The sequence below is a fragment of the Perissodus microlepis genome, chromosome 4 (genome assembly GCF_051167445.1).
Source record: "Perissodus microlepis isolate ML-2025 ecotype Zambia chromosome 4, ASM5116744v1, whole genome shotgun sequence".
In the NCBI taxonomy this organism is placed as follows: Eukaryota; Metazoa; Chordata; class Actinopteri; order Cichliformes; family Cichlidae; genus Perissodus; species Perissodus microlepis.
This window is the reverse complement of record NC_140464.1, coordinates 19,787,285-19,810,588: the sequence shown is the minus strand read 5'-3', so window position 1 is coordinate 19,810,588 and position 23,304 is coordinate 19,787,285. Positions and strand designations below refer to the sequence as shown.

Here is a 23,304-nt window from a genome sequence, read left to right as displayed (position 1 = left end):
TTAAAGAATTCAGTGCTGTTTTTACCCTATCAGTGAGGCTAATAGACTTTTTTAACAGACCATTTTACTGTGCAGTACTGCAAATATTGATATTGAGCTGATACTAATATCAGCGTTCGTATCAATACTATTGATATTTGGATTGATCCGGCCACTATCCAAAGCTTACAAAAGAGAGATCTGGCCAAAAGGGCCAGCGGAAATTGAAACAAGTAAAACATAATGGTACTATAAACACATTTTAAGTGGCCAAAAAGGGCTGGATTCTTTATAATGTAGGTAAATTAACACATAATCACGAAGATTAAAATATATACACACCCTCTTCATAAATCATGTTGACTACTGTGTATTTACCAACATAAGCAATGACATTACTCATAAAAAGTGTGGGACGCTCTTGAGTCCTACGTTAGCAGGAGTTCCTGAAAGCAGCACTACTAAAGATGACATCATCGTTTACTTGACAGCGTCCCCACCAGGGACGTCTCCTGTACAGTTAATAATAACAACAATAATAAGAGACGTCTCACACTGTGTTTGGTACTTTGTATTCGACACAGACTTTATTGTGAACAATCTGCAGCACAGATTGGCTCCACTGTGGCCACCAGGACTCCCCACAGCTGGGCCTCAGTGGCCATCTTTGCTTTGGGTTTCTTCCCGACTGTGGGGACTGATACAGTCGCCTTTTATATGCTTTCATCATTGGAAACCATGTTTTAGGAAAGGAAAATAAAAATAAAATGCCCTGCATCACAGATTCTCCCCCTGCTGAGAGACAAAATAGTTTTTATATACAGGAAAATTCAAGCTGGACAGTTTCACAGTAGATAGCATGAATAAAAAAAAAACAAAAACAAAACTGGTTCCAGTATTTAAGACAAATAAACAAAAACATAAAATGTAAGAGCAAGTAAAATAGTCTGCCAGAAACAGAAGCATTAAAACACGCGTTTTGTGCATTTTATTCCCCCATTGACTTAAAGCACACACACACACACACACACACACACACACACACACACGCACACACACGCACACACACACGGTCCCCAGAGAATAAATCTCAATGACTTACTTTGAACTTTCTAATCGTTTTGTGTCAGAGAAACACCAACAAGGAAATCATGGCTTATTTATTCCCTTTTTAATAGCACAAAAAATTTATTAAAAAGAAAATAATAACAGCGTCAAAGTCTTTTTGCGTTTCACGACCCCATCTTTAAACACCACCCAACCACAAATGTCATCTTAAACGTGACAGACAGCTATCAGAGGACAACTGTGATGGCATTTTTAATGTTTCCTGAACAGACAGCTGCAGACACTGTACAACAAACCAGTATTTTAGCTTTCTGACACACCTTTACTTGTCACTCACACACAAAAAAAAAAAACAGACAAAAAGAGAAGGGATTAAATGTTCCAGTATGGCAACATCAGAAGATCCCCAAACCAGCTTGCTTAAAATCGCACGCAGTTGTTTGAATGCCAATAATTACACCTCTGCTTTTCCTGCTATGAGAAGCCTGTGAAAAACCTCAGCGGGCTTCCTGCTCCAAGCACCACTGGGTCTGCATAACTCTGCACTGTGATGTAATAAGACCATGTGAATTACACACAGTTTGCAGTTTAAAAAGAAGTCTCACACATGCATCTGTCTGATCTCTCAGGCTGTAAAACTGTCCCTGTTTTATTGCTTACTATTTATTAACCTAAGTTACAGTATCAGCAACCATCCTGGAAAACATTTTAAAAGAATAACAAAATAGCAGCAAGTGGACCATAAACCTCATCAGCAGGCATCTGTGACAAAGCCTGAGGTCATCGTAACCGGAGAAGTTTAGGCACTGTCAAAGAGGAAGGGCTACATATTTCCTCCCCCCATTCATTCACTTTTCGCTGTGGTTTTACAGCTGTGAGGTCTCTTAAGGTGCTTCCAGTCTGCCTCGCTCTCACAGCGCTGGACGCTGCTGAAGAACTTCTTGATGAGAGCCTTGGCCTCTGCTTTCACTGTGGACCCAGAGGCTGGAGTTAAAGAGGACCAGCACACAAAGCAAACTGCAAGTTAGAAATTTCCCAAGCACCCTTTACCTTGGCCTTTCCCCCTGCTCCTTCCCTCTGTAAGAAGGTGAGACAAGTAGCGAGCGAAAGACTTAAACAGCTCCTGCAAAATAAAGAAAGAATTTTAATCATTCTGCTTTTAATCGCAACCCTACTTTTTTACAAACACAGCACTCGCTCACCTTTGTGGCAAACTTTCCCTGAGTGTAAAAAGGGTCCAGGTAGCGGACCACGATATCAGCTGCTTCCTTAAGTGTTACAGGCTTGGGCGAGTCAGTGACCGGGTGCAGGGCTCTCTCCTGCACGTTGGGGTTGAAGGTTACTCTCCTGCTGCTCCCATTCCCAGGCCGGCTGCGCTTCGCCGGAGGGGGAGACTCCGTCATGGTTTTCATGTCATCTGTCACCTGGACACACATGTCATGATTGTTCACAAGCATAAAGTCAGACTCAGGACTCCAGGCAGAACTGAAATCTATGGTTTGGCCTGCCAAAGACTCCAATCTGGATATCTTTGGAAAATGTATAGGATGGTATAAATTTTAGAATTTTAACTGTATTTTCATATGTTTAATGGCTTTCCCCCCATGGTCCTAAGAGATATCTCTAAGAGATAAACCATTAAATAACAGAGTGTTACCGTTCCTTCACAACATACTAGAGAAATTTATGATTTTTACAGATGGTTCACAGTACAGATATATTTAAATATATCAGGGATTAAATGTGTGGCTAAACATCTTTACACTATCAGAAAGAGGAGTTTCACTGGGCCGCCCACTTAAGATCAAAGTGATCTGTACGTGGCCCACGATGTAAAATGAGTTTGACATCCCTTCTTTACAACATGGACTTTAATGAGGAGTTTTCTATTAAAACTAAAATCTATCCCCATCATGCTGATGCTCAAAGTCTGTTATAGAAAAGAGAAATTATGCTGAACAAAAACGAGACTTTGGAGTTAAATTGTGTGGATTGTGGAAAGAGGCTAAATGTGTTTTTCTATAATGATAATTCAATATTGTCTGAAGCTATGCAGGAAATTATAAGGAAAACTGAAGAGTGACAGATTTCGACCCACTCCTGCATACTTCAGGTGCTTTGTCGAACACGCTATTTGGTATTTCGTAAAAGTTGCTAAAGCTCCACTGATTGAATAACTGCCAAGCTCAAAACCTCTGGCATTAACATCAGCACAGAAACTGTGTGCCAGGAGCTTCATGTCATGAGTTTCCATGCACGAGCAGTTACTGAATGTGTAGGTGGCCCAGTTCTTTTGTCCATACAGTGAATGCTAAAATTGTATGCCAACTGACTTCCTGTGGAAAAACCCCAATCTGAGTGTAAGACAGATTATCATGCTCAAACTCTAATCTCTTAAAACTTTACTTTGTCTTATTTTGTCTTTATACATTTGTCCAAAAGTCTTATTTTTGGACAAACTTCTAAAGCCTTTGGAGCACTTCATCTAGATTGGAGCTTCAAACTGCTGAGCGGAAAGACTTGTTTTAAGAAGGACTTTTGTGGGTGTACAGACACCTACCCCGGGAATTTCACTTGTGTTAACCTCTTCTTCACTTGGTTTAAGTTCTTCTTCGTCTTTGTTTTGTCTGTGGGAGAACAGGGGGAAGAAAAAGCAGTTAAAAGTCAATAAAAGGCTTTTTTCCGCTATTTCTGATCAAATTAAGAATCAAATACTCTGTGATGGACGTCAGGTCCTGCTCAGATGTCTCTTGAACTGGTTCTGCAATATCAGCTCCGTCCTCCTCGTCATCATCAGGTATAACAATTATCTCAGATTTGCTTTCTACGAGGATCACGTCCTCAGTCTCTGACTGTGCAGCACTGCTCTCTCCTTCTGATGCAGCAGGTGAGTGTGGTTCCTGGTTGATGTATTCCTGGGAGATGGAAGCTGGAGCGGGAGATAAAGCGGCTTCGGGCTCCCTCGGCATCTCCTCCTCATCCTGGCTTTTCTCTGGAGTATGTTTCTTCATGAAAAAGAAATGAGAAATGTTGTGGGAACTCTTTGCTGCTTCCGCCAGCTTCTGCTGCTTCTTGCTCATGGCTCTGCCTCCTTTAGTCGGGCTGCTCAGGGAGGTCGTGACGGCATTTGCTTTGGCTTTGATGGGCGATGATGCATCTGTGTTGGCTTCTTTTCCCTGCATAATGGTTTCTCCTGAGCCGCCATTGAAAAATCCGCCGCTTGTCCTACCTTTGTTAGCCCCTGTTTCCAACATGGAGGGGTTTATTAAATCCTTAGCAGTTATGAAGGGGTTAGAAGAGCCCCGTTGGCCTGCCCCTACCCTCTTACGCTTCAGCTGGGGGGGAAAGAAAACATGTTTTCCTCTGAATACTCTGCAGCCACAAAAACCTCCAGTTTTCCTTTAAAAAAAAAAAAAAAAAAAAAAAAAAAAAAAATCTGGGAAAGTAGAAAAGCAATGTTACCGAGTACACCTCAGATGCCAGCGTGAACCCCTGCGGCTCATCAGAAAACGAGGATGAAGAGGAGGATCCAGCATCTTTGAGTTCTGTTTCTCTGGAATCGCTGCTGCTGCTGCTCCTAGCACCTTCTCCTTTATCTCGACCTGCTGAAGCAGGTGCCGCTTTCTTCATCTCTGTTACCTTGACAGAATAATAGAGCTAAGCATAAACATTTCCCTCTATATGGCAATGAGACATTAACAAAAAGCCTGCACTTACCTTCTTTAGCACCACAGCTTTGTACAAGTTAGAGGACTTGCTGTTTCTGAAGACCTCGTGTTCAATATCCACCGCCAAGGACAGACTGTCAGAGCTGAGAGACAAATGCGGACACTTTGAGAAAAGTTAGTTATATGTTGTTGTTGTTTTTTTGCAGTATTTTTATGTTTGAGGAAAAATGTTAAAAAAAAAAAAAAAAAAAAATCTAAATGAGTACTTGAGTGCATCTTCTGCCCCCTGCTGGCCTTGAAGTGCCTCCTGCAGGAGGTACAGGCAGTGCTCTCTGGCCTGAAATACAATATGAATCTTATTAACGCCTCGGAAAGCGCTCACTTTCTACTTTTACTGTACAAAATGTCAAACACCAACGAGCAACAGGCTTTTAAGCTGCTGCGTTTTGGTTTTTTTACGCTGCTTTTCTCATCACATGACCTGAGTCGCTGAGTTCCTGCGGACGTGTTCATAAATGCAGCAGATATGAGGAATGTGTGCGTAGTGTTCAAGTTTTGTCTTGTACCTTTACGCTGAGCTTGGGAATTCTCTGGCTGCTGGCCTCTCTAAGCGGGCAGTCGATATCTACACAGCAGAATAACACCGGTTACAAAACAGGACAGAGAGAGTTATTCACAATCATTTTTACTGGTCATGTTACACATTACCTGGAGGAACAAAGTCTTCCCTCTGACTGCTGTCGTTACCCTAAATAAACACGAGCACAGGCAGAAGGGAATCCTTCAGTATTCACACGTGTATTAAAGCCAGAACATAGAAGACAACAGTGAGCATTTATTATATACAGCTTTGGGACCACGATGCAATTTTTTGTTGTTTTTCTTCTGTACACATCACAGTGGATTTTAAAATCACTGAATGTGCAGACTTTCTCATTTAATTCAAGGGGTTATCAAATAATTCTGCATTAACTGTTTATTAAAATGAACTGGAGAAACTAATATAGATTGTTTTTAATACTTGGATGAAGCGTAGACTGCAGTTTCCCCCCTTCAGCTGCTTGGCCTGGACTTCACCCACCTTCAGTTGCTTCTTGTTTGTGAGTCTCTTTGCATTTAGCTTTGTATTTAATAACTTTAAAGCATGCTCTGTTGGTTAGAGATCAGCTGACTGGCTTGGCAATTGAAGGATTTCTTCTCCTTCAGAAACTCTTGAGTTGCTTTGTGTCATTTTCCATTTGCGCTGTGAAGCTCTGATCAGTTTTGCAGCATTTTTCTGAATCTGAGCAGAGAGTTAGGCCTGTGCACATCCATCAGCAGTCACCATCATCAATAAAAGCTAGTGATCTATATCCGCTGGCAGCCACACATGCCCATCTATATCACTGCCTCCGCCATGTTTGACAGGTGATGTGGTATGCTTCTAATCACAAGCCGCTTCTCTCCATCTCCAGATTTCTCTCTGCGCTGAACTGTTTTCAGGCTCTTTTGGATATTTTGTGATCTAGCCTTTCTGTTTCCATTCATCGAGCCATCTCCATTTTAGACCTTGTTAATGATGACTGTTAAGGACTTTTTTTTTTTTAGACATTTTAAGGATGTTTTTCATAACCATAGGAATAATTCTGTCATCATCCACGTTTTTCAGGCGTTTTGATGTTGCTGAGCTGGTCAGTGCATTCAGCATTTTTAAGAAAGAACATGACTGTGTGATTGGCCACTCTCTCTCTCTGATAGTTACTTTGTTTTTTCAGTCTAATGATGCCTCCCTCACTTGCTCCAGCGTGTCTTTGGAGCTCACATTCACAGTTCCCGTGAACACTTGGAATCCACCTCTGATATTCTTCTGCTTAACATTTCATGAAAATAACACAAAGACAGCTCTCTGATAACAGGGTTAATGCGACAGTTTTGTAAAAACTTTCAGAGTTAAAGCTGAAAGTTGGCACTTCAATCGCATCATGATGGCTTGATTTAATATCCACCACAATTAACAACATTTTATCATCGTCCGAAAACCTGTGCATCTGTAGTTGAAGTGCAGAATGTATCTTTAATGTGTAAAGAAAGAAAGATAAAAGAACCATAGTTTTAAGCTAGCAACATTTAAATGAAGCTCTGAGCAACGAAGCCCTGAGGCATCAATAACTTCCATAACTCTCCACACACTATAATGACTTGTTTGTTCTTCCTGCTCAGTTTCTACTTTTTTTTAATAATCATGGCATTCCTGCTTTTTATGCTATGTTATAAACAGTTTGGCCAACCTCCTCTTGGACCTGATGAGGAATACTTTAGTTCGAATGTTGTAAAAATTCCACTGAACATGTGGGAGCCATTTAGCAAAAGCAGCCCCAGATGGCATACAGATGTGCAGAGGCACAACACAAACACTCTGGAGATGCTGTCCTTACATTTAGAAATAATGTGTATATTTTGCCCAAAGAGTTTGAGCTGATTTTCTCTATTTCTTTTTTTTTGGTAATCACCTTCCGCATGCTCATCTGCTTCTTGAAAAGCTCAGAAAACTCCTTCTTCCTCTTAAAAGGATCATCTTCACTATAGCCTTCCCCTTCATCATACCTGCGAAGCAAAACATCGGTGTTAACCTACAGGATCAACCATCAAGCGGGACATTTCACACAACATCACTAAAAATCGTCCTGCCTTTCAAAGCCGTAACCCTTCTTTCCTCCTCCATAAGTGTCCGGCTGGAACCCGAACGCTCCCTTGGGCTCGCTGCTCTGAGCCGCACCGATCTTGGTGCTGAGCGTGGCCGCTCTCTCCAGCTGCGCTCGCACCAACTTGGGGTTACGGCAGTAGTCGCAGGCCCCCGCGCAGTTTGGCGCCGTGTTGCCAAAAAACTTTGAGATGGTGGCATGGCGGCAACTGGTGGCAGGACGAGAAAAGAGCTACCGTTGAACAGACGAGTTAAAGAAAACACACTCTGCAGTTTGCAGTTGCAAAAAGTCATCATCTCATCTTGTTTTAGATCGTGTTTTAGAAACACAATATTGATCTTTTAGCTGTTGTGTAACCACCACATCAATCCCCGTAATCAATACTTTTGTTATGAAATAGGTCAAGCGCCACTCTTTGTCCCATGAAAAACACAACGCAGTTGCATCAACACTAACCCTAACTAACTGTTATCGACGGATATGAAGAATGGATGCAGAGGCACAAAGTCTGGATTTGGAAACAGTCGTTCAGCGTTGTTTTCTTACAATTTCAAGGTTTTTGAAAAAATAAATAAATACTATTAATGTCTGACAGCAGGTCACCCGCTTCCTCTGCAGCATGTTTCTGTTCACAATCCCTGCTTTAGACGGGATTTTCTTTTCATAAAAAAGGTCTCTTGTATCACACTATCATATCCAGCATTACGCAACGGCCAGTATTCACACATCCACACACACACACACCAGCACTTGGGAAACAGCCCATTAGACGAGTCATTTCAGCAACATACCAGCTACCTTGCTAGAAGTGGAAATGCTGCCACCTTCCCTTTCATGAAACAAAGAGAAGCACTAGAAGAGGTGGGGAACGACAGAGAGGCAAACAAAGCTCTGTGAAGCAGGACTATCAAAGAGAAAACAGCCTTTGAGGCAGACAAAGAAAAGTAAGACACAGCAGTAACTACTCTGTGCGTGCGCGTGTGAGACAGCCACAAATCAAAAAAAACCAAAGAAAACAAACAAAGGGAGCAACAAGAAGCCTGGAAGAGGGGAAGAGATGAGAAGACTCAAAGCGACTGAGGAGTCAGAGCAGCGTGAAAGAGGGCAGAAGAGCGCCGGATGAAATTTGTTATCGTCTACTTTCCCCCCCTCACGTGCAGTTTGTCATCAGTGACAGTGGAATTATCCCTCTCAACTATAATCTCAACCTCCACCGCTAATCTCAGGCTCGCCCGAGCACCACTCCTCCTCCGGATGACGTCCCCACAAGCAAATTAGCACGCAGCCTAAAGCAAAGGCACTCAGTTGGCAGCTCCGTCAGGGGAAAGAAGAGAATGACACGTTCCCAACCGACTCCTAATTGCCAACTGGTTTTGCGATTTCTGACAGTTTAGACTCGGCCAAGTTTCACCAAAAAAAAAAAAACAAAAAACAAAAAAACACCCCAAACTAAACAAACAAACAAACAAACGACAAGAAGTTTCCGATCAGCAGGTAAGTGCTTTTAAATGTTTCTGTGCGAGCGCAGCGTGAGAAAAACAATTCAAGTAGACGAATGTGTAAAATGTGTTTAAAAATAGAGAATTTCTCAGAGTCACGTGCATGTGATCTGTAAACACTGTTCATCGTTTTAACGAACATACAGTCAGCTCCAAAATCTGTTATTAATCAGCATCGCGTTCCACACAAGCTCACGGTCTCAGGTAGGAACAGCCCGCATGGTTGGAAAACACTGCGTGTAGTATAGCTATAATACACTGCAATACACGTGGCCCATTTAAACTGTTTTATAAAAGTACTGAGTTAGCTCTGTGGCTTTTTTCCAGTGAGCAGAGCAGATCTGTATTACTGGATTTTACTGGAAACAACACATTACACTTATACACAGTTAAAGCAATGCAGCACAACCTTTCCCCACATTTAAATTTTCAAAGCCAGGAAGGACAAGTTAGCTTGTGTTCATGCAAACTTTCCCCCGATCTCATCCTGGTTTTGAGTATATGTGATACAGGTTTCTGACAAGGAACACGAGACACATACACTTGCATAAATTACACAGTGCAGGTTTACAGATCCTGTGGGTGGAGTTGATCCCTGATCTGATCTGTCACCAGCTCGGCCACTGAGAACAAAGAAAGCTGTGAAACCTGGCTAAGGTATGCCACAGTATCCTGATTTCTAACAGTGTACTTTGGATAGTATTACCACCTTATCCACACTTCTGGAACCAGGATGTTTACATCTATAATACTCAAAAGCATGTGATCAGAAGGAGGATACGCTACCATAACTCCTCTGAATTATCAAGACGTCATGTTGACCCCCAAGTTTCCAGGCTTTGTCCTCAATGCCAGTGTAATAACTCATATTGTAGTTATTTTCAATAGTTTTTATCCTTTTATGCTTCGTACTGCAAGTGTTAGTTACAAAGAACTCTCAAAACTAGAAATGCCACACGCTGTCACACCCATTCCAGCAATTCAGCACCAGCTCAATGACTTGCCACCCTACCACCGTCCATTGCACACACTGAAGTGTCTGCAGAGCCGTCTGATTAACACATTTATCACAGAGAAGGGCCTCGTTCTGTTCCTCTTGTTAACTCAACCCATATGTGAATCAGCCTGTCTGTTTACGATACTCTCGTAAACAGAGCAGCTTCTCTATTAATCGGAAGGTCGGCGGTTCGATCCCCACCTCTTACAGCCTGCACGACAGAGCAGAATATTGTTCCTCCAGAACACTTTTAAACCCAGTTGGATTAAAATTGTTCAGGCACAGAAAAAGCACCAGTGCATTTACCGCTTTCTATCAGACACACGTTTCTTCTCGGGCAGTGAGATTCCTGCTTTCTCATGACAACCCGCCCACTAAACCACAGGCTGAAAAACTGCTTAGCTCTGACATGTAAATAGCAATTCCACCTCGCCCCACTCACAGTGTCACCAGTGAGCAACAGGAGAAATACCTAGATTGCAAGGGAAATAAAAGAGGTGCTGTATACCTGTCTTCACTAGGATGGATGCCAGAGAACAGACGCTGAACCTCCTTGGCAGAATCTGGGTCAAGCTTCAAGGTCTGCCCAACGCCAACCCCATAGAACTGGGAGCTTTCTTCGTCCTGCTAACTTTTATTCGTGAGTTTTTTGTCGATGTTTTTTTCCCCCACATTGCTTGTTCATCAATAAGCTGGTCATGACATTGTTTATTTGCTGCTCTCCCACAGTTGTAGTCCTGCTCATCACAGTGGTGACCTGCGCGAGCTTCTGCTGCGGCTGCTGCAGCTGCTGCTGTCGCAAGAGGAAGCTAAAGGGTTCCGACCTTTGAGCAAAAACAGACACAACTGCAAGCTCTCCACACAGCGAGTCCTGATCGTGTTTTAGAAACACACACACACACACACACAAGAATTGTACAGGGTGCATGCTGTGCTGTGCAGCACTAAAGAACCTCAACCCTTGGACAACAAAACACCTGCCAAACACCGTAAAGGATGTCCTGCAACGCTGCCAAACACACCTGCTCAAGTCAACAGGCTTTCAGGAGAGTCCACATTCCTTGGAGCATCACTGCACTCGACAGAGCAACAGCGATCCCTGAGGACAGGGCAGGGCCAACTCCAGCTGTGTGTGAATCAGGCAGAAACTTCTTGGACCATACAGGACTGAACACGTGTATGAAACTAACTTTAGGCAAACAGTGAGAAATGACTGGGAATGCCCAATTGGATTTTTTTTCTCAGAGCTTTCTAAACATAATGATGTGTCACTCTAAAGTAATGAGAACTGGCAGTCAGACTTCTGAGTTAGTCAAGAGCCTCAAGCAGGAAGCAGCTTTCAAAGGATGGTAAGAGAGGAAGTCTGCCCTCTGCTGTCCAGAAACAGAAATGCACTCTTTATCTAAAACTGCACGTTACATACTGTGGAACAGGTGAAGGCGTTATGTTATGATGTAATGCTTTAAGCCTGCACTTCTTGTCAGTTATGCTTTGCTCTGTATGTAAATAATAATAAAAATAATAATAATAACCTGTCACCACATGTGTGAATCCTTTACTTACCCTTCTTGTTCACAAAAAGACACCATGGCTTCAAAGTCAGTCATTGCGGTTTTGTCAGTGTCCTTTGCAAAGCCCCGTTTTTCCTGCAGACACATTTAAACACATATAAAAACTGTGCAGCAAAGAGCTTTCCACCCTGCTCTGCTGCTAATCTGACCTGCTTTCTTGCCACTTCCTGCCGAATGAGGAAATTAATTTGCTCCTTATCTCTCGGGGAGTAGTATGTGCGACAGGCGGAAGGCAGGCCATCTCTCCCCGCTCGCCCAGACTCTTGGTAGTAGCTGGCCAGAGACTTAGCGAGGTTCCAGTGAGCTACAAATCTGCAGAAACATTTGAATACACAATGGAAGAAAAAAAAAATAACTAGATACAAGAAGAATGCGAGTGATAACTGTGGATTTGCAGCCTCACCTGACATTGGCCTTATCTACTCCCATGCCAAAGCTGATGGTAGCCACAATAACCAGCACTTTCCCCTGCATCCACTCATTCTGTACCCCTGTCCGATCTGTTGCCTTCAAGCCTACAAAAGCAGAGCTCAAACACTAAATTTTACACATCCTATACACAGATCAGGCATAACATCATGACCAGCTGCCTAATATTGTGCTCGTTCTGCTTTTGCTGCCAAAAAACAGCCCTGACCCATTGAGGTATGGGACTCCGTTAGACCCAGAGAGGTGTGCTGTGGTGTTGGGCATCAAGATGTTAGCAGCAGATATTTTAAGTCCTGTAAGTTGCGTGGTTGGGCCTCCGTGGATTGGACTTGTTTGTCCAGCACATCCCAAAGATGCTCAATTGGAGTTAGATCTGGGGAATTTGAAGGTCAAGTCAACAATGTAGCTTGCCATCACCAGTGTGTGAATGTGTGTGTGAATGGGTGGATGACTGAACATGTAAAGCGCTTTGGGGTTCTTGGGGACTATGTAAAGCGCTATACAAATACAGGCCATTTACCATTCAAACAGGCCACAGCCATCAGAGAATACAAGTCCCATGAATGAGTTAACATAGTCTGAAGCAATGCTTAGGTAGTTGGTACAAGTCAAAGTAACCCAAAGTCACCAAAGGGACCCCAGCAGAACATTGCCCAAAGCACAACACAGCCTCTGCCAGCTCACCTTCTTCCCATAGTGCATCCTGGTGCCAGATGTTCCCCAGGTAACTAAGCATCTGACCATCCACAAAAAATGTGATTCATCAGACCAGGCGACCTTCTTCCATTGCTCTCTGGTCCAGCAATTTGAGCTACAGTAGCTAATCTCTTGGATAGCCAGCCTTCATTCCCCCCGGTTCACCACTGCTTTTGATAGATACTGACAACTGCATCTAGGAACGCTCCACAAGAGATGTAGTTTTGGTGATGCTCTGATCCAGTCTTCTACACATGAGTTTGTCAAATCCTTATGTTTGCCCTTTTTCCTGCTAACACATGAACTTTGAGGACAAAATGCTCTCTAATATTTCCCACCCACTATGAGGTGCCACAATGAAGGATTAATGAGTGTTATTCCCTTTACCTGTCTGTGCTCATAATCTTATGCCTGATCAGTTTATATAGATGTTAAAAAAAAAGAGGTAAAAAATAAAATAAAATAAAATAATTTTACCTGCATGATACGGCTTAGCTACAACTCCAAGCTTCGTCAGCTGGTGAGCTACCGTCTCACAGCCTTCCCTGGTCCGACAGTACACAATCCCACAACCCTGTTTACGAACACCAGACAGTGTGATTAAGCCAGAGTTTGCATGAAAAAAATGGCAAAGAGTGTTATTCCTCCACTCTAGGCAACAAAATCAGTTGTATTGACACAAGAAAATGCTGTGTGAGCTCAATTAAGCCGTTAATAACAACAGAAATGTTATAAAACAGAGAAAAGGCACACAAACAATCCTGAAATAAAATTGAACAAAAAGTCATTCTAGAAGTAAAACATACAGGTGCTAAAATGCTTCAAAAATAATTAAAAACTTGTTCTGTTTTTTTATTTGTTTGTTTTATTTTATTATTATTTTTTAAAATGTAAATGGAAAAGTCGTTTAAACCTTTTTATAAGTGATGCTTAAGGATGGGAATTGATAGGAAATCAACCACTTTAAAGAACTCTACCAATAAGTATTGGTATTCAAATATCCATCCAGAATTAAACCAGAAGCTAACTGTTGGGTACCAAAAGCATCTGGTCAACATGCAACTTGCTAAGGGACATTTAATCTAATCTAATTTAATTATAGAGGTTGTATCTATTTATGGAGCCTGTATCTACACTTTCGACATTGTGTGGATCACAGAAAATCCCAAGTCAATTATTTTGCACCCAATTCTTGTTTTTTAAAGTCACATACAATCATTCCCCAATGCAAAAAGAACAGTTTAAAAAAAAGTCATTAAAAGCTCAGAATTTGCATGACATTCATGCCCATGATGAGTATTTTTAAACTAGTGGCCAAAAATGTAAACCCCGTAGGCAAACTGTCGCTACTCTGAATATTTCTGTTTGTAAAAAGGATAACACATGACAGCCTACAGTCTACAAACCTGTCCATTAGATCCACCTCCAAGTGATAATGTTTTCTTAATGAAGGCACAAAGGTGGACGTATGGGTTTGGCAGCAGCTCCCTGAAAATCACATCATAGTGCAAGTTACTCCGGAAGACGGGTGTAAGAAAAGAAAGCGGCGAGGACAGCCTCAGGGACTGAATGATGTCCTCCTGTACATTCTTGGGTGCTGTTGCTGTTAAGGCCAAACAGGGAACTCCTTGCAATCGAGCCCGCAGTTCACCCAGCTTGAGGTAGTCTGGTCTGAAATCATGGCCCCACTGCGAGACGCAGTGAGCCTCATCCACAGCCAGGTAAGACAGCAAGCCACGGGAGCACAGGTCCATCAGGCAGGGCTGGAACGCGGGCGAGGCCACCATCTCTGGAGTGATGTAGAGAAGCTTTAGCTTCGGGTTGCTGCTCCCCAGGTCGGCCAGGATCAAACGGCGCTCACTCACTGGGAGCTTAGAGTTGATGGAGCAGGCAGGGATGTTTAACTCCTTCAGGTGATCCACTTGGTCCTGGATAGAAACACGAACAGGGGTTAAAGCAAACCTGATACTGCAAAACTTATTTGAAGGTTTTGGATTGGAGCTCAGGAGCTAGAGACAGACGCTAACCTGAATGAGAGCGATTAACGGGGATATAACCAGAGTAATGCCCTCAGCAAGCACTGCAGGCAGCTGGTAGCAGAGCGACTTTCCTGCTCCAGTAGGCATGCACACAAACACATCCCTGTCACCTGCAGGAAGACCACAGAGACCACCGTGTTACACATTATTCTGTCTGTGAAAACCAACTGAACCTCATATTCAAAACTAAAGACAAACAGCAGTTATGTTAGCTTGCTAACGTTCATCTAACAGAGAGGCAGACAGGAAAAATGAGCCGACTTACCTCTGTGGACTGCTTTAACAACATCTTCCTGCAGTTTAGACCTGAAGGTGTCGAACCCAAAGTGGGTTTTTAAGGCCTGTTTTAAATTTGTTGTCATCGTTTGACTACCTGCTGGGAGCTCATATAAATCTTCTTAGGCATCGTCGCGCAGTGATTGCGTCATCACGGGCGCGTAAAACACAAAAAAAAATGTAAAGAAATATTTTGTTTGTTTGCTTCTTTTAACGGCGTTAAATTCAGTTTGAATATATTTGTTATAGAATTATTTGATTAAAATTTTGATTAAAATTTGATTAAAATTGTATGCGTTATTTTGTATATGCATTTTGTCATGGTGAAAGAGAGTTCTGTGATTGGTCCCGCTGACACGCCTTTCAGCTTCTATCTATCGATTACAAATAAGTCCTGAATTTCCTAAAAAAAAAAAGAAAAAAAAAAAAAAAAAGGATCTTTAAACCATACAAACTTCTAAATATTTCCACTGCAGGGTGTACTGGGGCTAATACGTTTATAAGAAGCTTCTTACATTCTTTTAGATGTGTCCTACATGGTTTACATGCAAATTATGGAAAAATTCTGTAGTTGTACTGAAGAGGATTAGTATGGAAGAGGATTAGGGCCACTGGGGGGAAAAGTGGGCACATGTTTTCTTTTTCTTCTTTTCCAGAATTCTGAGAAAAAAAAGTCTGAATTCTATGAAAAAAAGTTCAGAATTCAGACTTTTTTCTCAGAATTTTCTCTTTTTTTTCCTCAGAATTCTGACTTTTTTTACCCCCTCTGAATTATTTTCAGAATTCTGACTTTTTTCTCAGAATTTTCTTTTTTTTTCCCTCAGAATTCTGAAAATAATTCTGATGAAAAAGTCAGAGTTCTGAGATTAAGGTCAGAATTCTGAGAAAAGAAAGTCAGTCAAAAAATGAGGAAAAAAGAAAAGAACTATTTTCAGAATTCTGACTTTTTCCTCAGAATTCTGGAATAGAAGAAAAAAGACGTGCCCACTTTTTTCTGGTGGCCCTAATCCTCTTCCGTACATTTACATTGTTTAGGATCATCGTCATGCTGAAAAATGAAGCCACTACCAATCAAATGTTTTCAAGGTTTTGTTGCATCATAGATTATAATGTAATCTAGTTCTTTTTTTTTTCAGTTTTTTTTCTTTCTGCTTTTAATTTTATCAATCTTGATTAGATCCCCAACACTGCTGGCTAAAATAGAGCCCCAAACCATGACAGGGCCTCCACCATTTTGCAGATGGCTGTAGACACTCACTATTGTACTTCTCTCCTGACCTCTCCCATACATATTGACAGCAATTTCAACCAAATACTTCAAACTCACATTCATTACTCTATAAGACCTGTTGTCACAGATTTTCAGTCCAGTTCTTTTGTAATTTGGAATGGCTCAGCCTTTTCCCTTAACTTAGATGTGCTAAGTTTTCTGCTAATAGCTTTTTGGGAACCTCTTTGTTGGTGAAAAAATACTAATACATGCCCGTCAAACAAAAGAAAGGATAATAAATTCAAACTTGTGCACTCAATTCATGTTTTTTACAGTCATTCAAAACATATGCCGTACAATCATTGCACTCTGGAAAAAGGACAGTTCAAAGAAATAATAAGAAATCCAAAATTAACACGACATTCATGCCAATGATGAGTGTATAAATTGTATATAACTGTATATATTTTAAATACATTACCAAACAGAATATCAGCAGTATCAATAAAGACATGAAGCATCAAGACATAGATTTGGTTTATTTATTATTCACACGAGTGCATTTTATTGCTGGATTAATAATGCACAATACATCACATTAACACTATAGGTTTCTCTTGAAAGAAGATGACGGCATTTCATTAGATGGCATTTCATCACGTATGTGAGCAAAAGGGTTGCACTATAACTCTGTAGTGAGAAAATGGAAGCAACAATCACATTAAAGCAGCAGCATAGAGAGTGGTCACAAAGTGAAGCTATTCAGTAGCACATTTAAGGTCTTTTGCAACCTCCCTGTGATTTGGGATTGTTATACTTCACTATGATGTCTACTGATTTTTTTCTTTTAAAGGAAATGCCCACGGAGGGAAACTCAACCCCACATGCAAGATGTGGAGCACAGACACTGGGTTTTGGCTGCTGGAGACCTGATAACCAGATCCTTGATGATCTCCACTGTGCCAAACAGTGGGAAAAGCTTCTCATCGAAGCTCTCGTTGTAGGTGTAAATGTGGAAATGTTTGTCCACATCATAAAAGGACAGCTGGTTGTTGTCATAGTCGAGGTAGACGCCCACCTTGCGGGGGATGAGGCCGGGTGGCAGCGCGGTGAATGGCACCGTCAGCGCCTTAAGCTCAGTGCCCCTCTCCAGCCGCAAGGTCAGGTACCCCGTATCTGTATTCAGCGACTTGAAACCTTTCCTCAGGGCTGACTCTTTAGCAACGCCCAGCCGCCAGTCGCGCTCTCCCACTTCCACCTCCCAGTAGCGGCGACCAGTGCCGTAGCCCTCCGTTCCAACGGCACACCACCAACCGTCAAAGCGCTGGTGGTAGTTGGGAATATCTTTTCTCTCAAAGCCACAGCGCATCCTTTTCTCATCAGTAGAGATGAGCAGATCAGGGTTGGCCGTGTCCAGATCCAGGGTCACCTCCACTAGAGGGGAAATGTGAAGAGGTTTAAATTACAAAACAGGTTGAGCAAAAACTATATGGAAAAAAAAAGCTGATTAAATATTTAATTTTGTACCTGCAGCATCTGCAATCCAATCCCACACTGCCAGAAAAAGGGAAAATAAAAGTAAGTGGATCTAATAGTGTAAATGCACCAGCATGGGAATAGTAATGTGTGATTCGTGGTCTACAGTTCATATCTCACCTGGTTGAGGGATGTAGGATATGGCACCTGGAAAAAGAGAATGATAAACTCATAAGAGGGTAAATATTTCCAAAGAAACAACCAAAGTCAGCTTGATTTACGATTTACAAACCGATCTTCTGAGTCTTCTGTTTCCACAGAAGCCACTGCTGTGGGATGGTGTCCTGTAGGAACAAACAACAAAGAGGGCTCATTGATTAACTGCAGCAGGTCATGCAAGCTGTAAAGTTTGACCTGTGGATTACAGAAAGAACTTCTACCTTGTCAGGCCGCTGTAACATTAAAGTCCACATAAGCAGCTCCATGGCGGTCAGCAGATTGGGAGCACGGCCCCAGCGCCAGGCGGACTGCACGTCCTCCAGATTCTTCACCACTGGTTCTCCGGGCCACACACTTTGCTGCAGAATGATCAATGTCAATAAAAAACAATAAGCAAACTTATGTTTTGTTTTGAAGGAAATATTAGTTGTATGTCTGAACCTCCCACCTCAGGCTGGGCTCTTATATCCTTGATCCATTCGAGAATAACACCTTTGGCCTGCTGCAGGTCCTTCTCACTCGTCACATCGGGCTGTTTGCCCTCATTCATCTCTGGCCAGCCATCAGTCTGCATGGGTCTCATCTGCACAGAGAAAAACACATTTATTAAATATACCTCTATATCTAAAAGACGTGTAGTTCTACTGTGACTATTAATTTTCTGTAGGAATCTGATGTTTCCTTTTAGGTCATCTGACTGTCCACATGTTCACAATTCATAAGATTTGATCAGATTTGGCCAGGTTTTAATTCAGCTTACTTCTTCCAAAGTCTGCTCAAGGTCACATTTGTCATTTTATGGGCACATTTCCATTTTCTCAGCATAACCTTCATGCACACTACTTACACTCTCACCAATATTCAATTCAACCCTTTCAGCAAAGTCATTAACACAAGGTTCCCAGTGCATGCATACAATAATAAAGTGAGAACTTCCTGGAATGCTAAATCATGTGATAGCTTGAACTATCGCTCTGCCACACGTTGTATCTTTTTAGATTGTAACGACCATGATCTTACTGATCATCCTATTAGCTGGCCATTCAACTCCTAGACTTGTAGTCAAGACCGCCTAAACCAAGACCAGAGGGTATCGAGACCAAGACAAGACCAAGACCAAGTCAGACAGAGTCAAGACCAAGACAAAGTCGAGACGAGTCCAAGACCGAGACAAAAAAGTCTTTAAACCGCAGCCAGATGCTGGTTCGTTTACAGGTGTCAGGCATATTTATGTGTTTTTGCGATGCACTCGCACAGCCCTCCTCACCGCTGTCTACTGTCTCACTCACTTACTGAGAGGACAGACGCACGCTCCACTTGACTGCCACGTCTCTCACCCTCTCTGTTTTTCACATAATGATGTTATCCTATATCCTTGCATGTGATTGGCCACAATATGGAGGCATTGGAGCATAGCTGAGCCACTGTGTGAAAGCTGAGCAGCGAAAGGAAATTAAGTGAGGAGCCGGCTCTCGCTCAATGGGAGTCGACTCTTCTGATTCACTACAAAGCACTCTGTAAGCACGGCTCTTAGAGCTGATGCTTTTGCGCATGACACATTATCGAACGTTACGTTGTGTGTCATGGATACTGTTGACTCCAAATCTCCCGACCACTTATGTCGATCTGAGAGAGCAAGACCGAGACAGCGAGACCAAGACGAGACCGACGGATCCAAGACCAAGACCAAGACCACATAAAAGTGGTCTCGAGACATCCAACTCTATCAACTACCCATTCATTCATTCCTGTCCAGACCTATTAGAAAGGCATAGTTGAGGCTAACAACAGTAGTATGGTCAATGCTATGACATACTGACATGTAAATATATTTTCAAGCTTTTTATGGCAATGATTACTGCTGGTTATGTAGTCATGATACTTCTGAGCTCATTTGCTGTTTGTAGAGAACTTGTAGAAAGTACAAAAGGTGGACATAGCTACGGCGACTTTCTGAAGTGGTGAGCGATTTCACCGGCACCATCTTGGTATCAAAAAACTGAAAGTAAAGACGGATCAACCTGTGACACCACTTGCTTGCTGGCTAATTGCTTGCAACTGACAACTCACTGCCAGTGAATGAGCTGATAATACCGCAGATAATCCTGCTTCCTAAAACATGATTTAACCAAGACTTTCAAGACAGAAATGTTACCATAGACTTCTGTTGAGGTTTTGCAATCATTATGGATGTGCAAAAATCATGGTGACAGTGTAGGACCACTAAAGTCCTAGTAACACAGTACTAGAGACCTGGTCATGAGGGAAAAATTATTATATGAAAATGACTGCTAAAGCCCCATTAACAAAGTCTTACAGACTAATCAGTGACCCCCTAGCAACCACGTGTTACTTTGGGAAAAATGTGTATTCCTCAACTGGTTGGCAAAACCTCCTTGTGACTGCTGCAGTGGTAGTTTGGATGAAAGTAAGGGACTTAAGTAAGGCTACAGTAAGGCTGTAGGGAAACTGTAAAAGTGTGACACAAACCAGAAATGTCAGCCTTACTATCACTAAGCTAGTGGTTAGCAAATATTTGTAGACAAGCATGTAAAACTGCAGGCAACTCTAGTCTGCTAGCTTAAGCAATCACTGCAAGGTTTTGGGGCAGTCTCTTCTTTGCATGATTGTATCAGGTCCAATATGTTGGACAAGTCTCACACAATATGCACATGGTGTCAAGTGGGAAACTTCAACAGGACTCAGTCTTTTTGCAAACACAGCTATTGCCATCTGGTGGCCTTCACTTAGAATGCAAGTTCCACTTCCACATTGACTTTATTTTTCCAGAAGCTACATTCATCTTTACTGTCTGTGGTTGAACTAGAATAATTTGTCCTGCATATGACTGTTTGCGAGCATCCTTGACTCCACAGCGTATTTGAATTCTCATTGGCTTGTGCAATACAGCCAATCAATGGCAAAACAATAGTATATCACTTCCCACACAAATGATGCTTTGGTACTTTTCAGTTAAACACCTTGCTCTCCAGCATGGAGGCCCACTGTAGGATGAAGGCCCTGCAGAGAGGAGTTGGCCAGATGTCATTTTGGTTCCAGATGTGCTCCAGCATTGCTGATCTCTGCAACGGTAAAATGGAGAGAAAAACACTGGATTGATGAAGACTGCTAATTATTTCAGAGTTTAATAATTCCTTCATTAGGCTGTAAACAACAGTGATGATCAGCGTCACTTTTGGCATTAAGAGAAAACTGTTACAGTGATACAATCCCATTCATCCTGAAAGAGCACACTAAGACAGTGAGGGAATGCAAACATCAGTTCAGGTTCACAAGACGTTTTTACCTGACACACTCGGCCGATGTCTCTAGCCAGCTCCACAACGAACAACTGGTCCTCATCCAGGGGCTCCCTCTTCTCTTTCGTTGCCCTCTTGTGCGAATCCTGCGAGGAAAATACAAGTAAAGGATTTTCCGTGAGAAAATGCTGGAGTAAAGAGGAGTGTTCGAGCCACAAAGAAAGACATTTAGACAGCATTAGTGCTGGTTCACAAGGGCTTTAGAAAGTAATAAGGCCAACTGGGAAAGGGGGCGGTCACTTAGCCTAATCAAAATGCACATCGGGGCTCTGATCCTGTCAGCAGAAAAAAACAGCCTCTGTCTCATTTCATCTCATCAACTCCCTGCATAGAGTAACCCCCCATTTTACTTACATTAAGCCAAACACCAACACCAAACAGGTAAGATTATAAAAAAAATGTATTATGTCAGCTCTCTACCTGAGTATAAAGATGACCTCCTGCCAGGGGCCACATTTGAACATTAAACACACAATATTTTTATTAAAGTGTACAGAAATGGGTTACCTTGATCTTGGCCGTCAGGTTTTTGGCCGGCTCCACCATGAAGTGAAAACACTGCATCATTTTGGCTGGCCTGTCCTAACATGACACACAAAACACACAAAAAATTTAGCTTTAGCAAACTACCCATTCATTCATTCCTGTCCAGACCATGTGTCATCCTGACAAGCAGCATTACGCGGTAATGAAGCATTTAAGCACAATCTGCTACATCTCAGAAATCTGATGGCAACTCCATGGCGGTAAAAACAGCAGTGAGTTATCTCACTGCTGCTCCTCAAACCCTTAAGGACTTGTTATTGTCCTTGGTGTCTTCTAGGAGGTGAATGCTGAAGTGGAAAATGGGCAATGTTTAGTTCCAAAACACTGGGAGGTCAAGTAAATCAGTAAATACATGATGATGATGGAAACATCACACGGCCTTTTGGAGATCAGGACATAACAATAACAGTAAAAGGTGAGGGATGCAGCGGTGGAGTTTTGGCAAGTTATATAAAGGATCAACAAAGTTAATGAAGTCATAGATGCCGCACGCATGCACAGCACAAAGTCTTTAAGAAGGTCATCGAGCAGAAGCAGAGAAAAGCAGTGATTATTAACTTGAGCAGCAGTAAAGCAATAAAAACAAGCAGTCTGAGGCAGGAAAGGCCCAGATTTTCTGTCTCCCTGCCTTATTTACTCTGTATGTCACTCACTCTGGCCTTTTTCTCTCCCTCATCATCTGCAGAAGAATACAGTGTGAGCTCAGTCTGTGTCTGGTTGGCACTGCATCAATTATCATGACCAGACAAAACTGGTTCTCAGGCTGAGCAGGACGTACAAACCCCCCCCCCCCCCCCACAACAAAACACAACACAGTGCAATTAATAAAGCCTGTATTTGCATGCAATATCACCCCTTGTTTCATGTGAATAAACTGTGTTTCTCTGCAGCTTGAAGACGGCTCGAAATAGCGCTGGTTAGGCCCACTTTCATATACAAAACTAAGCTGCACCACTCAGGAATCTACCAACAACACGCACCTGTAAGTACACGTCAATGCTGCGTCACACAGGAAAACAACAACAGCAATCACATAAAATCAAATGAAAGACTCATTTTTTTAGACGACACGTCTAACGATGGGGAAGTGCTCGCTTTGTATTTATGCTGTGGGAAAGCATGACCATGCAGCTTTTGCAGAGTGAGAGCGACCCAGTTCGCGGGCAGCTGATGACTGCGCAGGAGGTAAACACAAATCTGCTGAGTGACTTTGCGGCAGATTTGCATCACATGTGCAAAGATGCCTCCTTGCAGACGTTGCAGACTGATTTTTACCACCAGTGTCCACACAACAAAATGACAGGTTCATGCATTTATAGCGTTGTTGTCCTATAATTCGTCCCCTGCAGTGCGTCCTGCGAAACAGCGCGGTTAGTAATAAGGCGCCAGCTGACCTGCAGCTTACCGGGATCCGCTGAGTTTTGTTGAAGCTCTTCGGTTTTCCTCTTGCCTCTTTCTTTAAGCGAGAAGCTGCCGGGTCTAAAAGTGTCTGGTCTCTGTTCTGCAGTCTGTGTCTGACCTTGTTTACATACCAGACTGACAGTCGGCTGCTCGTGCAGTTTCGGTTTTTTCCGTGAGTGACGAAAGCGGCTCATTAATGGGCAGAGCTCGCGACCATCTTGGTAAGGTA

General features: G+C 42.4%; 2 protein-coding genes and 1 long non-coding RNA gene across 6 annotated transcripts; 1 reads left to right on the top strand and 2 right to left on the bottom strand.

The window, feature by feature from the left end:
• Positions 1 to 539: 539 nt before the first annotated feature.
• On the bottom strand, positions 540 to 15,045 carry recql5 (RecQ helicase-like 5). Its single transcript, XM_084926382.1, has 19 exons — positions 14,893 to 15,045; positions 14,616 to 14,737; positions 13,995 to 14,516; positions 13,066 to 13,162; positions 11,867 to 11,978; positions 11,613 to 11,775; positions 11,456 to 11,538; positions 7,383 to 7,604; positions 7,205 to 7,298; positions 5,424 to 5,463; positions 5,282 to 5,340; positions 4,982 to 5,052; positions 4,765 to 4,858; positions 4,510 to 4,686; positions 3,763 to 4,382; positions 3,608 to 3,674; positions 2,250 to 2,471; positions 2,098 to 2,170; positions 540 to 2,016 (listed from the first exon to the last, which is right to left on the bottom strand). Exons 1-19 carry the CDS (start codon positions 14,987 to 14,989, stop codon positions 1,892 to 1,894), a joined length of 3,060 nt encoding a protein of 1,019 aa, XP_084782508.1. The 5' UTR covers positions 14,990 to 15,045; the 3' UTR covers positions 540 to 1,891.
• LOC146388837 (uncharacterized) lies at positions 7,910 to 11,430 on the top strand. Its single transcript, XR_014800087.1, has 3 exons — positions 7,910 to 8,890; positions 10,414 to 10,532; positions 10,622 to 11,430. It is a non-coding gene; the product is annotated as an uncharacterized LOC146388837 (long non-coding RNA).
• A 1,588-nt stretch (positions 15,046 to 16,633) lies between the features above and the next one.
• LOC146388835 (uncharacterized) lies at positions 16,634 to 23,241 on the bottom strand. 4 transcript variants are annotated; one of them, XM_084926378.1, is made up of 10 exons: positions 23,069 to 23,241; positions 21,636 to 21,710; positions 21,116 to 21,214; positions 20,790 to 20,891; positions 18,257 to 18,391; positions 18,030 to 18,167; positions 17,882 to 17,933; positions 17,770 to 17,796; positions 17,641 to 17,667; positions 16,634 to 17,547 (listed from the first exon to the last, which is right to left on the bottom strand). In XM_084926378.1, exons 2-10 carry the CDS (start codon positions 21,693 to 21,695, stop codon positions 16,988 to 16,990), a joined length of 1,200 nt encoding a protein of 399 aa, XP_084782504.1. In that variant the 5' UTR covers positions 21,696 to 21,710; positions 23,069 to 23,241; the 3' UTR covers positions 16,634 to 16,987. The 4 variants fall into 4 exon arrangements, with proteins under 4 accessions (XP_084782504.1, XP_084782505.1, XP_084782506.1 ...); XM_084926379.1 differs by having other exon boundaries at positions 23,080 to 23,189; XM_084926380.1 differs by having other exon boundaries at positions 21,636 to 21,705; positions 23,080 to 23,170.
• Between the last annotated feature and the right edge of the window lie 63 nt (positions 23,242 to 23,304).

Excerpts from the sequence above, each read along its gene's own strand:
- recql5 (XM_084926382.1), bottom strand. The coding sequence starts at position 14,989 with ATGACAACAAATTTAAAACAGGCCTTAAAAACCCACTTTGGGTTCGAC. Across the intron at positions 13,163-13,994 it reads GAGGTGGATCTAATGGACAG|GGTTGTGGGATTGTGTACTG; the intron begins GTTTGTAGACTG and ends GTTCGTAAACAG. Across the intron at positions 2,017-2,097 it reads GAGCAGGGGGAAAGGCCAAG|TGAAAGCAGAGGCCAAGGCT; the intron begins GTAAAGGGTGCT and ends CTGGGTCCACAG.
- LOC146388835 (XM_084926378.1), bottom strand. The coding sequence starts at position 21,695 with ATGATGCAGTGTTTTCACTTCATGGTGGAGCCGGCCAAAAACCTGACG. Across the intron at positions 21,215-21,635 it reads ACCTGACGGCCAAGATCAAG|GATTCGCACAAGAGGGCAAC; the intron begins GTAACCCATTTC and ends TTTTCCTCGCAG. Across the intron at positions 20,892-21,115 it reads ACATCGGCCGAGTGTGTCAG|AGATCAGCAATGCTGGAGCA; the intron begins GTAAAAACGTCT and ends TTACCGTTGCAG.